Source organism: Triplophysa rosa, linkage group LG25 (genome assembly GCF_024868665.1).
Source record: "Triplophysa rosa linkage group LG25, Trosa_1v2, whole genome shotgun sequence".
NCBI lineage: Eukaryota > Metazoa > Chordata > Actinopteri > Cypriniformes > Nemacheilidae > Triplophysa > Triplophysa rosa.
This window is the reverse complement of record NC_079914.1, coordinates 15,536,161-15,555,337: the sequence shown is the minus strand read 5'-3', so window position 1 is coordinate 15,555,337 and position 19,177 is coordinate 15,536,161. Positions and strand designations below refer to the sequence as shown.

Genomic DNA, 19,177 nt, shown 5'->3' with positions numbered 1-19,177 from the left:
CATCTCCAACTCTGCTGTGGACAATTTCACAACTGACCTCAGTTTTGTAATATTTCTCGATTGATAGAAACAGGTGTGTACCAGAATTCACAAGGTGGTCTAAGCTCAGGACGTGTCCCATATGGACACCTACATTTGGAAATGTGGGTTTAACCAAGTGAGTTAAAGGGTCAGGATTTTCCAGTAGCTTGAGGAAAACTCCCGCAGGAGCAGAAATAAGAACTTCAGTTTTGTCAGTTTTTGACTGCCGATAATTGGCAGACTTCCAAACTTTTATGGAGTTAATACAGTTTGGGAGAAAAGATCGTTTTGTAATTTCATGGGGCTTAAACAATACAGCTGAATATCATGGTCGCATTTGCAGGCTGCATACGCCTGGTTTATTTCAGTTAACTGAGCATTACATTCGCAAGTCATGATGAGCGTATTATAACAATTTCCTATGCAGCCTTCAAATGCGACCTCTGGAGCATGCAGCCTTCTGTTAGAGAAAAGGCCTTTGTATAAAGACACTCGACTGTAAGTGCGATGCGCCGATTGGTTTGTGAGGTATTTGTCCCGTCCCTGCTGCACTGTGATTGGACGGCAGTCCATCGTAATGCTGGCCTGGCGCTAATCATGAGAAAAGCGCCTCCGTGCGTGGCCATGGACACAGACCCTACATGAAATCTGAAAAAACGCATGTCTCTGTTTGGAAACGCCCCTTTTTGTTCAGCGCAAGACATCTCTACACGTTCCGGTATTTTAGATGCTGAACTGCGCTTCTTTACTATAATATACAAAAGCGACTCGTCTTGTTCATCTTCAGAGGAATCTTTTCAGTGAATCTTCATCGTTATATCTGTATCTGTGTGTGTAGGTTTAGTGTTTTTTTTGTCGTTTTTCTGTCAGTCAGTGTGCTTGTGAGCGCGCGCTCAACTCAAACACCTACAACAACATGAAGACAATCTCTTTATTCTTTATCATCTCTTTACTCTCTTTACTCATCAACGGTAAGTTCTTTCTGCAACATTTATACAACACTTAAGCGTTTATTTCTCTACAAACCAGAAGTGCGCATTCTGTTCTGTATATTTATTAGTTTGGCTTAGTAAATAGTCTTCATGCTCTACCCAGAGTTTATTTTACCATTGTTTTACTATATATTTTGTAACACTGTTGTGAGTGACTTCAGATTGTTTTTAAAAGATCACGTGATGGACAGAGGGACACACTTGAACGTTATATATATATATCCAGTGTTGGGCAAGCTAAGTTACTTGGAAAATGTACTGAGCCTAAGCTAGTTACTCTACATTAAATGAAGCTTCATACACTAAAGCTACCACCCTGAGAAATGTTGCTACAAGCTAAGCTACATCAATATTGAAAATTTAGCTTACTACATCTAAGCTACTTTTTTACATTTCATTTGTATTTTGAACCGACTTCTTTCCAAATCTCAGTACTTAATAAAACTCAGTAAAACTAAGTTTTCAAGTAAGGGGCAACTTTTGGAAGTGATTTCCACAGGCAGTTTTTCTTTCTTCATAAGGGCATTTTTAGTAACGTTAGTGCATTGTCTTATATATCAAATACTCACAGTACATTTAATCAATTAATTTAACAAATAAGAATAATGACATTTAGACAGTAAATTATTATCAACATCAAAAAAAAAAAAAACTGCAGAGGTTGCATCTGTTATGGCTTATTACAAAGACGGTTTAATGCTGCTAAAATGTGCCATAACTGTTTACAAAACAATTGCATAATGTTATGTTATAAGATATAATTTTAAGTGCATAAAGTACATTATAAAAATATGAATAATTAAAAGGACAAGTATAAGGCTGTTTTGTCTTTAAACTGAAATTAGTCTGAGGAGAATATGACATATCATAAATAAAAACCAGCAGGCGCTCATTACAGTCTTAAGGTTATACATGAAAGAGTCTTGCTACTCAGCACAATAAATCTCTCTTACATCGTGTACGTAAGTGCTTGTTTAATGAACATTATGACTGCCGCTCACTTCACAGCTCTCATTCACCGGTGAATCATGTAGACGCCTTTGATTGGCCAGTATATTCATATGCTGAACTGTGATTGGTTGTAATGCTCACCGCTGTAGCGGATCAAAATATAATGCTGTTTTCGACGTTCTTTCGTCTTTTAGATCGCGACTGTGGTTTATTATGCAGCGGCATATCTTGAATACCTTTTATCTTGCATTTGGATGGCATTTTGTTCACCATGGTGTCATTTTTCAAAAGCCAAATTAATTTCAGAGTCCGACCCTGATGACAATGAACCGATCTCTCTTATCTAATTATTATCTGCTAATGGAGCCAAACGTTCAATGAAAAGTTGTTCAGGAACCCTAAACCCAAAGCTAAATAGTGAGACTTACTTAAATCACAATGCTTCATTCTTGTGTATCTCTAATTCAGGCAGCGTATTCTCCCGTGCAGCTGCGCTGGGCTGCCGCCGCCGCCGAACGTCAAAACAAAAGCTTCATTCAACGAGAGGTGACATCAGATGTCAATCACCATCAGTAACAAATACAATTTTGGGGTGGCACCCATAGTGGCCAATTGGATGTCACTCAGATGATCCGTATAGTGGTGGCGTCACTTGCTGATCCAGGATCAGTGATCCTTAGCAGCTTTTCTGATTTACGCTTGAGGTTTAGAAATGCTTTGGAAAATTGAGCTTTTGTGGACGCTAGTGGTGGGTGATACTGTAAAATGTATTTCGTAAATACAGGGCCAGTATTGCAGATATCGATACCAATACTTTTTACTTTCAGAAGCATCACTTGAACTTACATTTACTTTACTGGAAGTGTCATGCATATTAATGATGCATTCATCTGATAAATCTGAATATATTTTCATGACTACTAAAATATTTTGTGATTTGCGCTCTTAATGTGCCTGTAATTAATCATGTGCATGTTTAAGCACAGGACATATTTTAAACCAAATAAATATATATATTTATTTATTACTTTAATAAACTGAATTTGCAAACATGAACTTTGCACCAAATTATTACTGGAAAATAGTATTTTTTAACAGAACAGAAAAACAATATATAACAAAAAAATTCTCCCTATCCCAGTACTGCTTCTCTAGCTTTAAAAAATAAACAAAGTGTACAAAATGACACCTCAGTGTTCTCTTTATCATGTGTTGTGATGTGTTTAATTAAATTAGTGGTTTTGCCACGTTTTCATTCACGGCAGTGAAATAACTCCATACGGTGCTCCTCTTTTTTCTGCCATGATAACCCTGTTACACTAGTCGCTGGCTGCAGCAGTCGACTGCTTGCTTGCACCTGGCGCCGCTGAGTCACATTATGGCAGGACAACAAAACACATCATAGCAGGGAGGAGCAACGTGTGCAAAACGATGTGTATGGGAACAGTTTTTCTTTATTACACAATTATTAGCTACAGTAGTAAATAAAGAAAATCAGTAGTAAAAACACATTAGTATTGATCTTTTTATGTTAGGATCGATCCTTTTCGATACAACCTCAGTATCGGAAGTATCGATACTTCAGGGGGGTATTCCAGAAAGTTGGTTATGTGACATACCCGGGTAAGTTTAAGGGTTAGTTAGCTGATAACCTCAACTTTCGGTTCCAAAAGCGGAGATAACTTTCGGGGTTTGTAAGTTACCATAGCAACTTACTCTTTGAAGATAACCTGCTTTAAGGAAACGTTACTAATGTCACGACTGGCGTGGCGGAAGAACCCACTTGCAGGCAGGCGGTGGTGAAGGGGTTAACAAGACTTTATTTAAACAAAACAAAACACCCACAATGGGGTAACGAGGACAGGACTAATTATAAAAACAGAAACCAAAATACTTCCCAAGAGGGGGCAAAAACAGCAGGACAAAAAATAACTAAAATTAAACACGACACAACGTCTTACAAAACACGGAAGGGTAACAAAGGCAGGGTAGGGTAATTAACAAACACGTATCCACAGGCAAGACAAGGACTCAGGAACACGAGCAAACCACGAAGACTCTTTGCACACATGTAAGTACAACAGCACATAAGTATAACGAACGAGCACAGGACAATGAACACGAGGGCATTATATAGGGGAACAAACAAAGGAAGATAACGAGGGGCAGGTGAGGAACATGAGACACGGAAGGAAAGCAATATGGGAAATGAGAGGGGCGGGGCCAATGACAAGACACGAGAAAGCACATGGCATGTCAATGGTAAACAAACCATGACTTTCTCACACTAAACACAAGGGATCTGTCACGATCCTGCCACAAGACTAGAAAATCATGAACAAGAAGGCAGGACCATGACAACTAAGCTTCAGGGATTGTCTGCGCATGTGTGCGCTTTGGATGAGCATCAAGTGGGCGTGGAAGCACAGATTACATAAAATATTATAATATTACAGTTACATTTCCAATCTCACCCACCGCAATTCAGCATTCACAACTAATTTTATTATTAACTTTATTAGACTATTTAACCTTTTAAAATGAAATAATCTTTAAATAAAATAATGTAAGCTGTTATTATTAAACTAATTTTAACTTTATGCACACAATTTCCAACAGTTAAAGGATGTTAATAGTGAAGTATTTTAACTGCAGAACAATTTATTGAGCAATTTCATATCATTACTCTTGTCCACGTATTAGGCAGTATTTGATGCATTGGACCAAGGATAGTTGTGGCCTAATGGTTAGAGAGCCAGATCAAAGGTTGCAAGTTCGATTCCCAGGCTGGCCGGTTTCCAAGGCTTTATTAGGTGACCCCAATGGGATCACCTGTGGCATACTGTTCATATATTTAAATCCTTATTATAACTTTAAACCATTTACATAAAAAAATACATCAAAAGACTTAGACTTAAGGTTCTGTATAAAGACTGTATTCCTTAAAAATGTCTCCTCTTACAGTTTAGTATTGAAAGGCCTTTCTCCAAATTACAAATAGCCTTTCAGGATAGGCCTTTTCCACCTCTTTTAACATACTACTCTGTTCAAGTACTGTTTTATTCTACTACATAGTAGGTAAGTAGGCGTATTCAGGCGCAACATTAGTATACGCACGTCCAAGTCTCGCGAGAAATAGTCCACCACCAGGGTATTTCTCGCCTACTGATTTGTGAATACTGACGATTCGGACACACTATTCGTACGCCTACTGCTTTTTGCCTACTATATAGTAAGGAAGTAAGGAACCATTTTGGATTCAGCCAGAGTAAGCAAGGCTTGGGTTAACCAACCCAGAGTTCAGGGTTTAGCTGACAGTAAGTTAACCCTGCTTTCTGGAATACACCCCTGGATCGATCCGCCCACCCCTAGACACTACCGCACTACTTGATCAAAAAAAGAGCTTTGCTACTGAAAAGCTATTTGATTCAGAAAACAGCGACGCTACCATCACGCTACTGAGAAATGTAGTTAAACTAGTAGCGTCACTACATGTAGCGACGCACTGCCCAACACTGGCAAGCACCACTAATAAACAAAAAGACGCCTGTTTCTCCGTCATGTTTTTTTTGTAATGACGCGATTGCGATCCAGGGGTGTATTCCAGAAAGCAGGGTTAACTTACCGTCAGCTAAACCCTGAACTCTGGGTTGATTAACCCAAACCTTGCTTACTCGGGGTATGTCGGTTCCAGAACACGTTTGAAGGGTAAGTTTAATCAACCTCCCGCAAGTTACCCAGAGTTAACTCATGCTAACGAGAACAACATGAAGACATTGCCAATGGATCACAGATTTCACGAGTCACCGTGGAAACGGTTAAGAAGCGTAACATTTTTGACATTGAAATAACGTTATAAATCAGGGTTTTTTGCTCAAAAGACTTAAATCTGCATCGGTGTATAAAGTGCTAAATTAAAAAACATAAAGATTGTGTAATTGAATTTATAAGTTTATAAAACTATAAACAATTAACAAGATAGTTTAGATATATGTAGGCTACTATATATAAGTATCTTTATACTAAGATATTTAAAATATATAATCTTCATGGCTATCTCTGTTATATTTGTTTATATGTTTGTAAGCATTATTTTACCATGTGTATGGTTTTCTACCAGTGTATTTTACATGTATTTAATTACATTGCTAATTGTGTAGGCTGTATATTGAACCTTTACAAAACTACTTTTATTTGGTTTTGTGAAAACTGACTTTGCAATGTATCAGATTTATTTTGAACTGCTGCTGATGTAATCATATTAATGGAGACTCCTTTAATTGTAGAAACTGCTACAGTTGTGAGTTGTCGTAATCTTTAAAAATGACTTGTTTAACACTGCAGTACACACTAACCATGATAATTAATTTGCATTAGATGATGAAGGTCTGCTGTGACAGAGGTGGAGAATGAAACGTTAGGCCCACAGTTACATGTCCAATATGTCGCGTAATAAATCCCTTTTAAATGAATATTTCAAATATATCCATTTTCGTTTTTTGGGTTTGACTTTGTTAGCTAAAATGCCATGACTTTCCAAATGTTAAAAGAGGTGGAAAAGGCCTATCCTGAAAGGCTAATTATAATTTGGAGAAAGGCCTTTCAATACTAAACTGTAGGAGGAGGCTGAGGATCAGAAAAACCTTATGTTTTTTAATGTATTTTTTATGTAAATGGATTTAAAGTTATAATAAGGATTTAAATATATGAACAGTATGCCATCGGTGATCCCATTGGGGTCACCTAATAAAGCCTTGGAAACCTGCCAGTCTGGGAATGGAACTTGCAACCTTTGAGTTTTAAATCTGGCTCTGGCCCAGCAGTCGAAAGCCGGCTATTGTTTTAATCTTTGTACTGACCGTGTTGTATAAGTAAGTTTAATATCTAACTTTTTATGTTTGTTCTGCAGGTGCTGTGACAGAGTCAGTGACAATGTCTGAGGGATATTCCCTCACTCTTCACACTAATACTGTAATACAGAGTGATGATGTGATCGAGTGGAGGTGTGGAGATGAACTCATAGCTAAACTGTGGCCTGTATTACAAAGCCGGTCTCGGTTTTTATCCTGGTAAGTTCGCTTTTAGTTTGAGGATTCTCCGTGTTTTCGGGCTCAAGAAGGTGGATCGGTTTTGAGCTGGTTTTGTCGCCATGGTAACTTACGCTACATAGCTAACCTGCTCCGGAGCAGGTTTTATTCTGGGTTAGAGATCGCAAACCAAAACTGGACCAATCAGCTGTGAGAATAGTCACGTAAATCTGACGCAGTGAAGCCACTCCCCATGTATCTCTTGCTCCAAATAAAAAAAGTTTAAAGTGATAAGATGTTTATTTGTATTGTATATTTACATTTATTGATTATAATTCAAAACACATTCATATATTACGGATAGTTGATAGTTAATATTTATTCATTAATATTAAACTTAGCATTTAAATTAATAGAACTATATTCGATGAAGATATCTCTTCATCTGTGAATTGCGCTGATACTCGAGAGAAGTCAATCAAACTGATGATGCTTGTATGTTCCGTGTGATTGGCTGTTTGCCGCACGTGTCACACTTTCAGGTCACAAACTCTGGATCAAACCTGAGTTGACAGAGAATGTTTATACCAAGCGTTGTGCTACAGCTGAACCTGATCTAAACCAGGTTGGGTTTGTCTGGTTTTGTCAACTCAAAACTTACTTTTGTTCTCCTCGTTTCGTGATACAGGCCACTGGACAGAGGTTCAACCTCAGTGTTTAACGGCTCTGATGGGAGATTTAGTGACAGACTGAAGATAAACTATCAGACTGGAGATCTCACCATCATAGACTTCACAAATGATCTGGCTGGACTTTATCATCAGATCACTGGAGAGAAAACTGGAGAGAAGACATTCAATGTCAGCTGTGAGTATCTCAGTGTTTACATACCATAGTATTCATTTCCTTTTTTATTATAATTTTCAACACTCTAATGTAGCGGTTTTAGCTGTTATTAAAATAGTGATGAGCTTAGCTCACCAAATATGATTCTCCACCAGATCCATCAAGATCACATCCATGAAATGAGTTATTTAAAACATCAATTTCAGTCAGGGAATTAGTTTAGCTCAAAGGAAAATACGTATAATAATCGTCATTACCTTGACATATCTTGCAGTTTCTGATTAGCAGTATAGTGATAAAAATACTTGTATGTATTCGTCGAGCAAATGCATCAATGACTTTATACACTTTAACGTTATCTCATGGCCATAAGTAACATTACTTTACCAAACAGAATAAAGAGTATAAAGTGTTCTATGGTCACACAATATATATCAACAAGGAGGAAATCACAAGACAAACATTTCGGTTTTGTTGATCAGAGGCGCTGTAGCAGGCCATTACTAAAAAGAAACAGGTTTGTTTTAATGCTCTCTATAGACCCCTTTTTTGTTAGTAAACATTGTGATGCGTTTTCGTGGGTGGAGCATAGGTGGAGGCAGAAAGATTCCCCTGGCCGCTTTAATGCTCCAATGCTAGCGACCACGTATGATGGCTTGTTTTTTGACAATGACCGGAGAGAATCCGATTTAATTTGAACATGTAAGGTCAGTCACAGCACGGAACTGTGACTGTTGTTGAAATAGTAAACTTTAACGGAAGGAACCAGATTGGCCGACCTGTACACGTTCACTCAATGGACGGACGGACGAACTGTCAGGATTACATTACCTCCAGTTAAGTGGTCTGACATCCACACATACCACGTAGAGAGAGAAAGAAGCCAAGCGTGTATAGTCAAGACAAACTGAGAGAGAATAACGTTACATCTTTAGATGCCTGTATGTACTAACAGTGGCAAACGTTAGCAAATGCAGCTTGATCACACACCTGACACAACATGAGCCTTCTCACTGTTCCCTCTCCCGGGTTTCTACTTATCCACTTATGAATACTGTAGAAACAGCGACGACAAACCGTTTTCTTTGTTTAATCTCCGGTGGCTGGCTAACTGCTAGTTGTACAACTAACAATGTTCGCTTGTATATACGATAAAAAAAGATTAACGTAACGTGAAAAATAACTTAACTTGTTCCCCGGGTCCTGATTAGGTGGGGATACATGAGAGGTTTTTAGACACATACCCAAACTATAATCCATACCAACAAAAGACAATCGTTTATGAAGTGATATGATGTGTGCGCTTGTAAGGGTGGTTCAGGCTATAGGGATGCCAAAATGACTAATGAAACGTTAACAGCAAGATGGTATAAAACTGCGTAACTGCATATTTCTTATTACCACCCTTCTGCCACTTATACCAACAAAGGAAATAAGCGCAGTGATTATAGCTATATATGTGGGAGAGCTTTGCTATAACATTACTATATTGTATCACAATATGGAACGTTTAAATATTAACATTAAACCAACACTAGTTTGCAGATTTGTAAATAAAAGTATTTAAAGATTTGGTAAGATGCTAACTTTAGCCTGCTAGCACTGCAATCATGATCCCAGCCTCCATGTGAATCGCCGTCCAAAGCCACGCCTTCTCCAAAACACATGAATGCGCACAAACCAGAAGCTCTTGCATCAATTCCAATTAAATCATGTCTCACTCACCAGTGAGAACACGTTACAAAGTAAATAACGTTACTACAATAGCGCAAACAGCTAGCGCAAACAACAGGTTTAAAATGGGATTAGATGCAGCACAGTTCCCGTTAGACGCTGGGTAACGAAGGTCCACAAACTACATAAGCAACATAATCAAAACCCATTAAAATCGAATCATAACATGTACCTACCTGTCCAGAAGTTACCATGGCATCATCTTTGAAACCCTTGACTCCCGTAGCTGCTGTCAGCGTGGAAAAGCAACACTGATTATAATCATACCGTCAACACTCTCGTTTTGGCCAGGATTTTCCCATTTTTCACACCCCTCTGCTGTTGAAACCAACAGGGACAAAATCGCGAACAGACTGAGCGGGAAACCCTTGCGAACCTGCATTCGCGAATGGAATTCTGCTTTCACCTCTTTGCTGATTAGACTCGCACCGAGGGCAATGATTGGGCAAACGTTTTTGGGTCCTACGCCTTTCTCAGACGATATATAATTATAAAAATATAACTTTACTTACTGATTGCTATCAGGATGTTAAGAGACTTCCAACCAGCATGACAAAAAAATGTTTCTGGACAGGATTGCCTACCCTACCTTTAATAACAGACGTAATGTTACATTGTAACCATTTTACATGTAACATCAACATGAAAGGTGATGGGGCTTTCTCGGTGGCTGCTCCCAGACTTTGGACCAGTCTTCCTCTCAATATTCGATCTTCCCCTTCTGTCTCCATTTTCAAATCTTCCCTAAAAACATATCTGTATTCTGAGTGTTTTAATTGAAGGTGTTTATATCTTTACATATGGACATACTGTATGTCTCTATGGTTTTGATCCAGTGTGCTAATTTTGCTTTTAATTTTCTTCTTCTTTTAAATAGTATTTTAATATATCTGTACAGCACTTTGGCTACAACTTCCATTGTTTGAAATGTGCTTTATAAATTAATAAACTAAACTAGATTGATCTCTTTCGTGTAGCAGAACAGAGGCCTACGTGAGGTTTTGTTAGAGGTCAAAAAACAAACTTTCATGTCATGTAGAATGAAGAATGTCTTGTGTTATTAAGAAGGGAAGATGTGCATGGCCATGGAGCTGTGGATAAGAGTAAACATGGTGATGTAAATGAGACTGGTGATTGGTGGAGAAAGGAGAAGTAGGGGTATAAAGATGGAATGAGTGTTCCGCTTTCTGCAGACTGATGATTTTGAGTTGATCCTGCTTGCATGCAATAAAACATTTTTAAAGACAAATCCTGGTCTCATCTCAAAAAAACAATTCCACAACACTGCAGAAAAACACAAACTCTTAAATACGTTTGAATTAGCTAGTAGTGTATTTTGTGTGGTCTGCTTGTGTCTGGATCATTTCAGTTCATCATCGCATTCTCTTCTACATGTGTTTTTTCCACTTTGCACATGAAATCTTGTAAAAGACTTTTACGTTTTTGCGACTGACCTTATTGCATGTGCATTTGTAGGAGTTTCCTCTTCAGATGCAAACAATGATGGGAGGAGAGAATTCAAATGAATAACGCAATGCGATCTACTAAGGTTTGCGCTCGTCATACTGGTATTTGCGGTTTTATTTAACGCTCAAAAAAGCTTCTCTTAAACCCTGCGCTAGTTTGCGCTGCTCTTAGTAGATTGAGTTGGTCATTGTGGGAATGAGATGTTGCGCCTGTGTTTTGTATTGTGCGCCTTGTTAGTAAATCGCCCTCAGAAATTTCCACTCCCATCTGCGCGTTTTTGAAATTGCGCTCTATTTTGCCCTGTTTAGTAAATCTGGCCCTTAATGTGGTTAGTTTTAGTAACTTTTACTCTTTGTTCTGCAGATCAGTATGGTTTAGACAAAGTGACATCCTTTTCAGTGATGGAGGGAGATTCTGTCATTCTGAAAGCTGGCGCACGTGATAAAATGACATATGATCTGATATGCTGGAGGTTTGGAAACTTGCCTCTTGCTGAAATCGACATAGAGACTGAAATAATGTCAACACATGATGATGTTCACGGTGAGAGATTCAGAGACAGACTGAAGCTGGATGATCGGTATGGATCGCTCACCATCACAAACATCACTACTGATCATTCTGGACTTTATGGATTAGATGTCGACAGCAATAGCGGAACACACACCATACAACAGATGTTCACAGTTACTGTCAGTGGTGAGTACATCAAGTCCTTCAATATCATAAACATCACATTCACATCATCATTCCAATGTAAATTTCCTCTGAATACAGTGTTTTTTCCTCCACCTTTAATCATAATAAATCTTTGTGTGATGTCAGTGGTTTTGTGCCATGAACGCTTTCTTTTACCATTGTGTACACACACACACATTGTATGGACACACATATACGTTTTTCAGCATTTTGCATAATAGATTCCCTTTAATCTCTGTGTTTAACACATTTTCTTGTGTGTTTGGTGATGCAGATGAAGTGAAGTCAGTGTCAGCGACGGTGGGAGATTCTGTCACACTACACACTGATCTTTACCTACAGAGAGATGATAAGGTAGTCTGGGGGTTTGGACCTTACGAGGCTAATATAGCTACAACCTACAGAGACAACATTATGAGGGCAGCTCAAGATGATGATATTGACAGATTTTTTGAAAGACTGCAGTCAAATGATCAAACTGGATCTCTCACCATCACAAGCATCACAACTGACTACTCTCGACGTTATGAATTATATGTCTATGGCAGGAGAGAATACATTCGCAAAAGATTCATTGTGATTGTCAGCGGTGAGTAACTCATATCTTGATATGATGAGTTATGTCATTCAGATCACAGCGTTGTCAACATTTCTACATGAATCACTTTTACACTAATGCTTAAACATACAATGCCAACTTTAAGCGCATGGTGATAAAGGCAGCGAAGGCATTAAACAACTGTCAAGCTGCCTTATGCTGCGTTCACACACATAATCACACATAATCACTTTTAATGAAAGTCAGTGAGTTCTGCTGTGACACGTCAGAGGAGATCTGGCCCTCCCGACTGAGACTGGTTTCTCCCGAGGTTTTTCTCCATTTATTTATCATTGGAGTTTGAGTTCCTCGCCACAGGGCCGTGTTGGCTTGCTCACCGGGAGATATTAGATTAGTTTAAAGGTTCGGTAAATTCCGTCAACATCGCTTTATTAGAATGATCGTGCTTGTTCTACAAACACCATGCACTGTACCGTGTTTTGCTTTTTCTGTTTTTCTTTTTATCTTCTCCTGTAAAGTTGCTTTGGAACAATGCACATTGTGGAAAGCGCTATAAAATGGAATTGAATTGAATTCACGCCAAATGTGAATTAAGCGATTTGCGCGAGTCAATGCAAAGACGTGAATAGATGCGAACTCGCGGCGGGAGAAGCGAATGACGCGAATCGGGCGACGCGACTGAAATTTCAACTCGAGCGAGAAATTTGCGCGATGAGCTCATTGACACCTACTGTTTAACGGGTCCGGACGCGTGAAGACACTAGAATGTTTTTCGCGTCACTCACGTCAATTTTCCCGGGAGTAATTAACAGCGAGGAACGCAATTGTTCGCATTTGGTGTGTGAACACAGCATTAGGGTTACAAATTACAGTAACCTCTTGTAAGAAATTGACAGGTGAGGGTGTCAGTAAACAAGTCAAAAAAGAATTGAGGGTCTGCACATAACCAGGGCTGCGTTTCCCAAAAGCTTTGTATACCTACGTTAATCGTAGCTCCATTGGTAACAGTGATCAATTTAAGGTTATGGTGCTTTTGGGAAACAGTCCAGAGCTGTAATGCAGTTGAAGGAACTGGATATCTGAACCTAAACCCACCAGCGAAACCCAACACTATTGTTTTATTATTTTGTTTCTTTTTTTTCTCTCTCTCTCTTAGGAAGAATTCAAGAATACAGTAAAATGTCACTTCTACTGTTAATAAAATGTTTGTGGGCTACATGGGTTTCATTGTCTTTTAAACTTAAGACTGATTTCTTTCTTCATCACAGATGCAGATGTGTCTTCAGCTGTTAAAGGAGGAACATGTGTTGGTGTTCTGCTGGTTGTTGCTGCTGCTTGTGTGTGGTCACAGATTCTCTAAAGCAAGAACACAAGAGCGTAAGAATCATGGAGAGATGGAGAAAACATCAGCACTTAGCGGACATCGCCTTTGTCTTGACCCGGAGACAATTTATCGTTTAAAAACGTTTCCACATCTACAGTTTACATTAAACAATGGTGTAAACCAGGAGTAATAATCTTTCGGTGCTATATCCTTTAATGTAATGTAAAAATGTAGCGAAAAATACAAGTCAGTCTGAGCACTGAAACACAACTAATATAGTACTGAATAAACTTTTTTTTTTCATTTTATTCTATCATCTCTGTATCTGTCTGGTGCTTCAGTAGAAGTGTTCAATCCAAACAGACGTGACTCTTTTGGTGTTCCACAGAAAGGTTTGGAATGAGATGAGAGGGAATAAGTGATAAAATATTTTTATGTTTAAGTAAACTATCATTGCAAGAACATAAAATAATCAAATAATTAAAGTCCCTGTGAACTGGAAGTTGAGATTGTTTTTACTTCCGTGTTTTGATGCATTCCGAGTGAAATGGAATTTGGAATGAGAAAAACAGTGGGCGTGGCTTTCGTCTTTCTCTGTGATTTGATTGGATGTATAAGAACAGCCGTTGCATTTTGAAATGGAACTGGCATCAGACTGACAGTTGAAGGGGAGGAGTTAATGGATGCTCCGCCCAAGCCGCCTAACATGTCATTTAAGATGGACAGTCACTACAGGAAAGAAGCGCATTTTCAGATTTTAACAGAAGATTATGAGGGCACACGAATTTTTAAAAGAGAACGACCCACATTGATGAACTATTTACAATAAACGCTGCAATATTTCATGAAAAATAGGCATCGTAATTTTTTATTTCACTGGGACTTTAACTACAAATTGCTCAAAGATTATTTTGTTGACCGTACTTGTTGACATTTAATTCTTTGTTGTTTTTTGAAGAATTGAGAGTTCCCAGCATGCATTTCATTGTGTTGAATTGTGTGTTTAATATGATTAAAGAGGATTAATGTTTATGTATGATGTTGTTGTCATTCTTATGTATCTTCTTGTATTCAGTCATTTGAGTTAAGTGAACTACGAATGCGAGTAAACTTACAAATCTCCTGAAGTTTTTGGTGTTTAAACTTATTTACAGTGTAGTCTTCAGCCCTGTTCAAGAAACAGACCTACATTATCCCTCCAGTCTCATAAAAATGCCTAAACACATACGTTTCTCTTTATCTGTAAGCCAAACATAATAATCATGCCTTTCCAACCACCAAAATAAACATCCCATCTCAACCCGCACCCGCCCTCAGATTTACTGTTTTTAACATGAGCCTCATGCAAAAGACACAGGAGAAGATGTTGCGGTGCTTCATAGGAATATTTTTAGTTTTTCTCACAATTCTGATTTTAAAAACTATTATTTTGAAGTGACGGTGCTTCATAACGTCATATATTGTAAGCGATAATAATAATTCACAGCTGCTGTAGACCACAGTACTACAAACTGAACTAAGCACAGAACCAGGTTGAAGGCTCTGAGGTTAAACCTGTTGGAGATGAAAACATTTGCTCTCCACAGATTTTTCGGTATATTTTTGACCTCGGTGGGATGGAAATGACTTTCATTTATGGATTCTTTCCACGCTATACATCATATGCATGTGCTTGTTGAGAATGTGCAGAGGAACTGCTTCATTCCGAACGCATGTTAATATATTCAGAAAGTCCTTGGCAAACATATCCAAACACAGATGTGGTGTGATTTTTCAAAGGTCTTTTTTAATTCAGCGGGGAGCTTTTGAACTCATAGAAAACACTGTAAAACCTTACAATTCTTGGAATTCTGGGTCTATGATATCCATTTAAAGGGATACTTCGCCCAAAAATGAAAATTCTTGAATGCCAAAATATATATAACCAAACAGTTCTTGGACCCCATTGACTCGCATTGTTTAAGAAGCTTACTAGGAGTCAAGCCCCTGAAAGGATGTGAGGTTTTTTCTTTGCGAAACTTTCGTGTATTTACACAGAACCTGATAGGCTATATGTAATCCCATGAACTATCAACAATTTAAAACCACGAGAGTCTTTAGATTCCCTGATGTGTACCTGGCTGAATCCTATCCAATGTTCCTCAGCCGGTCACTTCGGGAATGTTTAGGTCGGTTCATCTGTGACGTGTTTTGAGAGTGCATGAGAAATTGCCGTCTAGTGGTCAAAAAGATATAACTACATTATATAAAGATATGACTAATTTGCTCTATTCCCAAGAGATTTTTGAGTATGGTACTAAATCTAGTCAGTCAAACCTATTTCCGGTCTGTCTTTGTAAATTATTCTTTTTGATTATTGGAATAATAATTCACATGAATAATAATTAAGTAGACCTTTAAACCTTCACTCAGTTTTATTTTGCCACAGTTTTAAGGAATAAAACTGATTGACATTTACTCAATTCTTATTAGCTGTACTTAATTAAACTTCACTTCATCTGTATCGCCAATTACTATCATCATTATTATTAAAGGGGATCTGCTATGCAAAATGCAGAATAAATATGTGCGTTCACACAGTGTGTGTGTAAACAATGATAAAACAACTTTGCTTTCTACTTATGATGGGAGCGTTTTAATTGTTAAATAATGACTGATGTTTTGTGTTGGTACATTCCGGTTTTTAAATATTGCAACAGCGATTGTACATCTAAATGTAAAAATAAATGTCTCTTATCTGATCTTAGCCTTTAATATGTGTACTCGGACGATGAATTATGTTTTAAAAAAGGACCATCCGGACCTCCTCTGAGAAATAAACAGAGACCTATTGGACCTCTTATTTTTATTTCCACAGGACCCCCAAAATGCTGAGTATAGCAGTGTTAAATGAAATCTTAGGTTTGTAATCTTTTAAGAAATTAAGTTGGGTGGACTTAATGGCCTTACTTGTATTCATATAAATTGGTTTGACTTAAGTTGCAGTGTTTAACATGGCATTTCTTTGAAAAACTGAACTTACGTTAAGTACATAAGTACGAACTTATGTTTGTGTCATTTGGCGTAACGGAAGTTAGACATTATCGTTAATACGATTGTCAATGTGGATATTTCTCTCAAAGGAACGCATCGATTGAATTCAAATGGCCTTTATGTATTTTTTTAATGATGGATGAACTTTTTGGAGCTTCAAAATCTCATCCCGCATTCACTCCCATTATGAAGCTAAGAAGAGCCAGGAGGATAAATGGTATTACAACTCTTAAAGAAGAAAGTCATGTACACCTAGGATGCCTTGAGGGCGAGTAAAACATGTTAAGCCCTGTTAAGGAAACCGCCCCTAAATCCTCCAGTCTCATAATGCACGCGCCTCATATTGTTCTCCTTATTCTCTAAGCAAAATATAATAAACATACCATACCATTCCAACCAGCAAAAATAAACATTTCATCTGAACTGAATAAAATTACATAAGTCTGTCAGAGTTCTTAAATTGATTTTATTACTGTAGAGCCCACATGTGTGAATGTAATTTATGTAAATGAATCATAATAAAGCATTGCAGGTGTGCAATGAATAGATGTGTTGTTATATGATCAGTTTGCGCTATGAACGAGTCCCTGCAAACCATGTTCGATTTTACACTATAATATATGTGACCCTGGACGACCCTGGACGTCTTAAGGGTCAATATTTTGAAATTGAGATTTTTACATAATCTGAAAGCTGAAGAAATAAGCTTTCTATTGATATATGGTTTGTTAGGATAGGACACTATCTGGCGGAACAACAACTGTTTACAAAGCTGGAATCTGAGGGTGCTAAAAAATCAAAATATTGAGAAAATTGCCTTTGAAGTTGTTAATCTGAGGCACTGTAGCAGGCCATCCACTCACAAAAATAAAGTTTTTATACATATACAATAGGAAATTTATAAAATATCTTCATGGAACATGATCTTTACTTAATATCCTAATGATTGTTGGCAAAAAGAAAAATTGTAAATTTTTACCCATACCATGTGTTTTTGCCGATTATTAACAATGTTCCCGTGCTACTTAAGACTGGTTTTGTTGTCCAGGGTCACATATTATCTTATGGTCAACATGGTACTCACCACTGTCATCATAAATGTCCATAGCAATGTGAAAATAAAGATGGGATATCTGCATGTAAATATGGAGTGTTCAAAATCATATTTCTTTGGACTGAAATATAATGTAGTGACTTCTAGAAAGAATGGAAACGGCCCCTTTTGATCTTAACAGACCCACAGCCACAGAACAGAAGTGTAGGGTTGAAAACAATAACATATATTGCTGTGTCACAACCTCCACTTTCTTCCCAAAAGGCACCGTTTGAAACATTTTCAGTGATGGAGGGACGTTCTCTCTTTGTGAGAGATGATGTGCCTGATTTGAATAAATACGATGTGATCCGCTGGAGGTTTGAAAACTCTCCTCTCGCTGAACTCAACAGAACGACTGAAATCACCTCGACACATGATGATGTTCATGACGGGAGATTCAGAGACAGACTGAAGCTGGAGGATCTGTCTGGAGATCTCACCGTCACAAACATCACGACAATCCTTTAATGCACAGTGAACAACACAGCATTCTCTTGTGAAGTTAAAGGACATGTGATATTACTCTGTAGTGAACTCTCACCCTGGTCACCACCTGTTTGCACTTCTCCCCTCGGGCAGACTTTACACATCGTTTTCCATCAGAACATCTAGGCATAAAAACAAATGCCACCTCCATCTTGAACAGCTAAAGAATTATCACCTGCTTTTTTCTGTAATTCATTTCTTGACTCCTAATTACCACCTCTCTCTCTCAAGTATTTTGTAAATACATATGCATATTTTATTTATACGGCTGTGCATACTGTAAATGCACAAAATCTAGAGCTTCAGTCTCAATTGTAAACAACTTTTTATTATTATTATTACTTCTTACTTAGTATTTGTACTTACTTATTGTTCTCCTGTTACCATGTATACAGTATATGTATGTAACAAGTGCTTATAAAAAACCACAACAAATTCCTTGTGTGTTGGCACACACTTGGCGAATAAAGCGAATTCTGATTCTGAACAGAAATATCCACTTCAAAAGCTTTTCTCAGCCTCAGATTTTTACAGTGTAGTTTTAAGCCGTGTTCAGGAAACCGCTCTAAATCATCCCTTCAGTCTCATAACACCCCTGCAGCGCGACACATTTGTTCTCTTTATCTGTAAGCCAAATAAAATAGACATGCCCTTCCAACCACCAAAAATAAACATCCCGACTGAACACGCCACCGCCCTCACAGAGTGATTTAAACATGACCTTTAACCTGTTCTCACACTGTTTCTGTTTGTTCTGTAGGTGCTGCGACATTTTGAGAGAAATATTTAGGAGAACATATATGCGTTTGTGAGAATGTATATGCTACTGAATTTATTTAAGATGTCTTTAGTCGGAAAGATCACTGCTCATTCGGGATCAATCCGCACATAACTGCCGGAGTCACTTTCCGCCGGTTTCTCAAGTTCACGTTAGGTAAGTGG

The 19,177-nt window shown here is 38.0% G+C and overlaps 1 protein-coding gene across 1 annotated transcript; it reads left to right on the top strand.

The window, feature by feature from the left end:
• The first annotated feature begins 647 nt into the window (after positions 1–647).
• Positions 648–14,637, top strand: LOC130548433 (uncharacterized). Its single transcript, XM_057325197.1, has 7 exons — positions 648–739; positions 892–992; positions 6,874–7,033; positions 7,680–7,858; positions 11,402–11,737; positions 12,012–12,326; positions 13,565–14,637. The coding sequence occupies exons 1-7, from the start codon at positions 663–665 to the stop codon at positions 13,654–13,656; spliced, it is 1,260 nt and encodes a 419-aa protein (XP_057181180.1). The 5' UTR covers positions 648–662; the 3' UTR covers positions 13,657–14,637.
• Positions 14,638–19,177: the final 4,540 nt, after the last annotated feature.

Excerpts from the sequence above, each read along its gene's own strand:
- LOC130548433 (XM_057325197.1), top strand. The coding sequence starts at position 663 with ATGAAATCTGAAAAAACGCATGTCTCTGTTTGGAAACGCCCCTTTTTG. Across the intron at positions 740-891 it reads AGACATCTCTACACGTTCCG|TCAGTGTGCTTGTGAGCGCG; the intron begins GTATTTTAGATG and ends TTTTTCTGTCAG. Across the intron at positions 11,738-12,011 it reads GTTCACAGTTACTGTCAGTG|ATGAAGTGAAGTCAGTGTCA; the intron begins GTGAGTACATCA and ends TTGGTGATGCAG.